This window comes from Chrysochloris asiatica, unplaced genomic scaffold, assembly GCF_000296735.1.
Source record: "Chrysochloris asiatica unplaced genomic scaffold, ChrAsi1.0 scaffold00531, whole genome shotgun sequence".
Classification (NCBI taxonomy): domain Eukaryota; kingdom Metazoa; phylum Chordata; class Mammalia; order Afrosoricida; family Chrysochloridae; genus Chrysochloris; species Chrysochloris asiatica.
Window position 1 is genome coordinate 61919 of NW_006409049.1, and position 6508 is coordinate 68426.

At 36.5% G+C, this 6508-nt stretch overlaps 1 protein-coding gene across 1 annotated transcript; it reads left to right on the forward strand.

Moving 5' to 3' along the window:
* The first annotated feature begins 5140 nt into the window (after positions 1-5140).
* Positions 5141-6079, forward strand: LOC102810594 (olfactory receptor 4P4-like). Its single transcript, XM_006877572.1, has one exon. It carries the CDS (start codon positions 5141-5143, stop codon positions 6077-6079), a length of 939 nt encoding a protein of 312 aa, XP_006877634.1.
* The last annotated feature ends 429 nt before the right edge of the window (positions 6080-6508 follow it).

Below are 6508 nucleotides of genomic sequence, written 5' to 3' on the forward strand. Positions count from 1 at the left end.
AGAAATGTATTTCAGAAGAATGAAAATTCATGGTGTGGACCAAAATGTAGTTTGAATTGCAAAGTCAGCTCCTTCAAACTCAGCAGTTGCTCCTTGGAAACCCTATACATTGTCACTATGAGTTGGCATCAGCTTGACCACACTTAACAACAACAGCATTGGTATAAAAGAAAAATAAAGAGACTAGTATTGGTAGAAAAGGGAGCGCATCTAAAAATGACAAGAAAATTAGGAAACCATGTTACCTTCATCAGAAACATTAGGGAGGTAAGTGGAGGAGATGATTTGCTACCACTGGACTATTATCCACAAGATTGATAGCTCAAACCCACCAGCCACTCTTTGGAAACATTAACCAGGGTTGTTATGAGTAGGAACTGACTTGAAGAAACTTTAACAACTACCACTACCAAATTTCAAGACACAACATATATCTCAAAGAAAAAGACAATCAACCCTGTTAATCCAAAACAAAATTTGAGTTGGCTAACGTGGTGGATGATGATCTAAATAAGAATCCGATTTGTTATAGACTTGGTTTCCCTCAGAGCCAGAGAAAATATTTACATACAAGTGGTTTGTTTGAGAAGTGATCCCGGGGGTGGGAGGGTACATGTTGGTGGCAAAAATGTGGGACAGGAAGGAAATAGCCAATATTAAGATGAGTCACATTGCTGGCCTTACTCTTAGTGATTGATGCATCTTCTGAGAGACCTTTTAAATAACCTAATGAAAGTCACCTCAGAATTTCTGCCTAGCAACAAAGAGGTAAAACATTCATCTATCAGACTCAGTTACCCTCATAGCTAACATGTGGCTAAGCAGGTATCTTGTGGGTGCCTGTATCATCCTATACTACTGTCAGACAAGCCCAAGGATATTAGCAGGTCTTTCTTAAACAAGGGTGAGTGAGCAGAAGGGCTGCAACTTTGCATTAGCATCGAAGTGGTTGCATCTGTAGGGACTACAGGATGATGTAGGGCCAATTGGAGGTAAAATAACATTCAGGAAGTATTGCATTCACTATTCAAGTAACTTACTGTGGGGCAAACCAAAATTTAATTCCTGGATCTAATATCCCCTTCCTGGGCAACACAGTGGCTCCATAGAATAAGTTCTGGACTGTGAACCACAATTTCGCCAGTTTGAGCCCACCAGCTGCTCTATGGGAGAAAGATAAGGCTTTCAGCTCCTACAAATATTTACAGCTACAAAAGCCCTATTCAGGGCCACAGTAAGTTGGAACCAACTTGACAGCATCTAACAACAACAACAAAGGCATCTGACATTTTCCATTTTGTATTTCTTCAAATCTTAATCTGAACTGATTCCTCAGAATTTGTTACAGCACAGAGCACCTGGTCTATCAACACTGAATGAAAAAGGATTCCTGGTCTGTGATGAAAATTCACCAGGTATAAGGAATTGTCAACCTTGACAGAATTCCTCACAACCGAATTGAAAAGTAACATCATGGTAAATAGAGAACAAAATAGAGTTATCAAGGATTTTATTTTATTTGGATCCAAAATCAACAACCATGGAAGTAGTAGTCAATAAGTCAAATGATGCATTGCATTAGGCAAATATGCTACATTGTTGTTGTTAAATGCTTTTGAGTGAGTTCTAATGAATAGCAACCCTCTATATGGTTGCCAAGGAGCAGCTAGTGAGTTTGAACCTGTGACCTTTTGAATCAAACTGACCTTGAGGTGGAGTGCTTATCATACAGCCTACAGCAACATACCAGGAATCTAAAAAGATGATTCAAGGACCCTGTTAATATGTTAAAAAGTAAAGATGTCACTCTCAGGACCAACTTATACCTGAGCCAAGCTATGTTGTTTTCGTTAAGTGCTGTCAAGTTGGTTCTAACTCATTAAGACTCTGTACAGGGTTTCCAAGGAGTGACTGGTGGATTTGAACTTCTGACCTTACAGTTCAAATTGACATTTTGGCCCAGCACTTGTCCTAGTATTTTCAACTGCCTCAAATAAACATGAAAGGTAGACAATGAATAAGGAAGGGTGAAGAAGAATCTATTCACTTAAATTACTATGTTTAAAAAGAATATTCAAAATATTATGGAATGCCAAAGTCCTGGTGTGGCACCACAGGATAAGTACTCAACCTCAAGGTCAGTTTGAAGCAGTTCAAATTCATCTGTCCTCAGAAACTGTATACAGTGTCACTATGAGTTAGAACCCACTCAAGGTCACTTAACAACAATAATGAAGAATATTTGCCTACTGTGATACATCATTTGTTTCCTTGACTGGTATTTCCATTATTATTGATTTTAGATCTCAATAAAATCAAATCATTGATAACTTTGTTTTCCATTTAGCAACAACAACATGGGCTACCAGAAGAACAAAGAAATCTGTCTTAATAAAATACTGGCAGAATGCTACTTATAAGCATTGATGACAAGATTTCATCTTGCTTCCTTTTGTCATGTTACCAGGAGGAACCTGTCCCTAGAAAATAACATTATGCTTGATAAAGTAGAGGGTCAGTAAAATAAAGAGGAGGATCCTTATTGAGATGGATTGACACAGTGGCTACAACAATGGGCTCAATTATAGCAAAGATTGTGAAGAAGCTGCAGGACCAGACTGTGTTGTGTTCTATTGTATGCAGTGTTACTATGAACTGGAACCAACACTATGGCACCTAACATCAACATCAGCAGCCGCCGCAAAACAACATTGACTAAACTGTATTTTCAGAATATGAAGGGCATTAGACCATTTCAATAGGACCTGTGTCCAACATTTCTTTTGGGAGATCTCACAAAAAAAGTGAGGATAAAAACGATATACTTACATCACACTTTAAATTTCACTTGCACATTAAAAAGCAAACTTACATGCAATGTTCAACCCTGAGACCACAATGATACAACTTTTGATTAAGAAATAAATGGCAATCTCAACATAAATGCAGGTGATGATCTTTCAATCCTATTTGTTTCAGAAATCATGTGAGAATGTTCTTCTCTTCAGGGAATACAGGAAAGTACTAAACCCAGAAACAGTGACTGATTGAATCATGAAGTATTAATCTTTAAAAAGGAAGGTAAGCGTTTGTTCTAATTGCATTCTAAGCTCTGAATGCTTCCTTTGATTCATGATGAAAGGAACGTATCTATGAGCTAATCACCTGGTAAGTGAAAATTTCACCAACCTATATGAAGCATGTTTTACTTCAAAACAATAGATATTAAGCTTGCATATTCTATGAAGGATCTTCAAAAAGTCAGTGGAATAATGGAATCAAAGTACACTTGCATTTTTCCATGAACTTTTTGAAGCCCATTTACGTAGTACTCATGCAAATGACATTTTTTTTCTCTAAAAAGATGACAGTTGCAATCCTTTTGAAATGCACAGTATTCCTTCAAGTTTTTGCAAACATTTTAAATAATAACTTCCCATTATACAAGTAAAATAAGGTTGAATGACTGGTGTCCTATCCTTTATCAGACATAAAAATAAAGCAATTTTTATTTTATTGGGAAAATCAGGAATAAAATAAAGATGGTGTCATATATAGGATTTATTAGAGGAAAAATGGATATTGGTAGATGAATGACTTACATAACTAGCATTTTAGGCTAAGGAAAAAAGACAAATATAGAGAAAAAGAGGCACCGATCAAATAATAATAATAGATATGGTACAGTGGACGTTCATTATTTCTCTTCTCCTTGGCTAATTTTTGTGTGGTATTCATATGTTGTTGTTGTTAAGTGCCATTGACTTGGTTCTGACTCATCATGACCCTATGTACAACAGAACAAAACACAGCCTAGCCCTGTGCCATACTCACAACTGTTGCTATGTTTGAGCCAGTCTCTGCTGTCACTATGCCAATGCATCTTGTTGGATATCTTCCTCTTTTTTACTGATCATTAGATTTACCTAGCATGATGTTCTTCTCCAAGGACTGGTTCCTCCTGACAACATATTCAAAGTATGAGAGACAAAGTCTGGCCATCCTCAACTTTAAGTAGCATTCTGGCTGTAATTCTCTAAGAGATTAATTTTCTCTACTGGAAGTCCATAATAATTTCAATACTCTTTGCCAGCACCGTAATTCAAATGCACTGATTCTTATATGAGCTTCCTGATATCAGGAATCTTTTGTAGTGTTTACTACAAACCATATAGTAGATAATTAAGAGAATGATATGTATGGGTTTCGATACCATAGTAGGAGAATATCCTGGATATGGAGGAGGAATAAATTGAATCAATCAGAGAGAGAATAGGTAAATTGTACAAGAAAAATAAAGGTTCTTTTCAGTGGTTAATTAGTACTAGTAACAGAAAACAGCCTTGGAAACTGTTCGGAAAAATAGATCTCTGCTTTGACATTTTGGGCAAGAAAATACAGGTTGCAAGAACTGCAAAAGGTTTCAAGAATAATTTCAGAAATAGAACTATCACAATAACTTAGAATTCAAATACAATTATATTTACTTCATTGTTCTCTATAATTTTGTTTAATGTATATTAAAATTTTAAACCAGGGTTAGGAATTGTCACTGTTAGGAGCCACTGAAACGGTTATGACTCATAGATATGAAACATTGCCCAGTCCTGTTCCCTCCTCATTAATGTTACGTTTGAGTCCATTGCTGCTGGTATCTTCCTACTTTTTGCTTATCAGAATTACCATGAGTCAAATGAGGTACTTACCTTTCAAGTAAATGTCTCAATAATGAAAATCAATAATATTTTAAAACAATATTTTTAATATAAAATTCAAATAGGAACAATAAAATTTAAAATCAAGACAGAATTTGAACTTGCACACTTCATCCTAGTCTTCTTTCCATTTACAAGAGGATGAGCTACTTCTGGATACTAAGCTCACATTTGTATTCCATACAGTGGGTGATTTTATATGTTAAAATAACTCATAAAAATAACCAAATTGGAATGGTAAATGATATGGTAAGCCTACCAGTATAAAGTTTAGAATGAATGTAAATGTAGTATAGGATAGTTGCTTAATACTGAATTTGTTTCAACAGACTCACTTTGATAACACCAGGGTTAATAAATAGTTTTGAGGCTAACATAACTTTTTTGTTTCAGTTACACCTTTTGAGAATTAACTGTGTTAGACCATGGACAATGTCAATAACGTCACTGAATTTATCCTGTTGGGACTTTCCCAGAACAAGAAAATTAAAAATGTTTGCTTTCTACTCTTCTTATCTTGCTACATAGCTATTTGGATAGGAAACTTACTCATAATAATTTCCATCACATGCAGTCAACTCATAGACCAACCTATGTATTTCTTTCTTAATTACCTTGCTCTCTCAGACCTGTGTTATACCTCAACAGTGACACCCAAGCTAGTCATTGACTTACTGGAAGAAAGAAACACAATTTCTTATACTAGCTGCATGACCCAGCTTTTTGCTATGCACTTCTTTGGGGGGATTGAGGTCTTCATCCTGACAGTGATGGCCTATGATCGCTACGTGGCTATCTGCAAGCCCTTGCATTATGCCATCATCATGAACAAAAGGAAGTGTGATGTGATCATCATTGCTTGCTGTACTGGGGCATTTCTGCACTCCTTTTTTCAGTGTCTCCTCACTATCAACCTACCTTTCTGTGGCCCCAACGAGATAGATCATTACTTCTGTGATGTGTATCCTTTGCTGAAACTGGCCTGTACTGACACATACAGAGTCGGGATCCTGGTTGTTGCCAATTCGGGCATGATGGGTTTGGTGACTTTTGTGGTCTTGTTGCTGTCGTACTTTTTGATATTATACACCATCAGGGCTTTCCCTACTGAAAACCGCAGCAAAGCTCTTTCTACTTGCAGTTCCCACATAACAGTTGTGGTTCTATTCTTTGTGCCTGTCCTGTTCATTTACATTAGACCAGCCATCATTTTTCCAGAAGATAAAGTTTTTGCTCTTTTCTACACCATCATTGCCCCCATGTTCAACCCTCTGATTTACACTTTGAGAAACACAGAGATGAAGAATGCCTTGAGGAAAATATGGTGCCAGAATCCATTTCTGATTGGAAGACAATTTATATAAAAGTCATATCTACTCCTTATGTTGTTGTTGTTGTTGTTAAGTGCAGTCGAGTTGGTTCCAACTCATAGTGACCTTGTATATGGTTTTCAACTAGTGGCTGCTGAGCTTGAACCACCGACCTTCAGGTTCAGACCTACTTTACAGCCCAGTCCATTAGCTCACATTAACAAGAACAATCTTTCCAGTGATTTTGCGCTGTCATAAGTGTATTCATGCATGAACTATTAAAAGAAAAATAAGCATACACACTAACAACAATTCTTTCTTATAATTTACACTGAACTACGTTCTTTCTTCATTGATAGTGTTTCTTATTCACATCATTACCTGGTATTCTGGGTCATTATTTCCTTGTTCAACTTTTACACTTTTATTTGATTTCCCCCCCCCCCTTGGATTTTATCCATAAGCTGCTAATTAAAGCCCAAA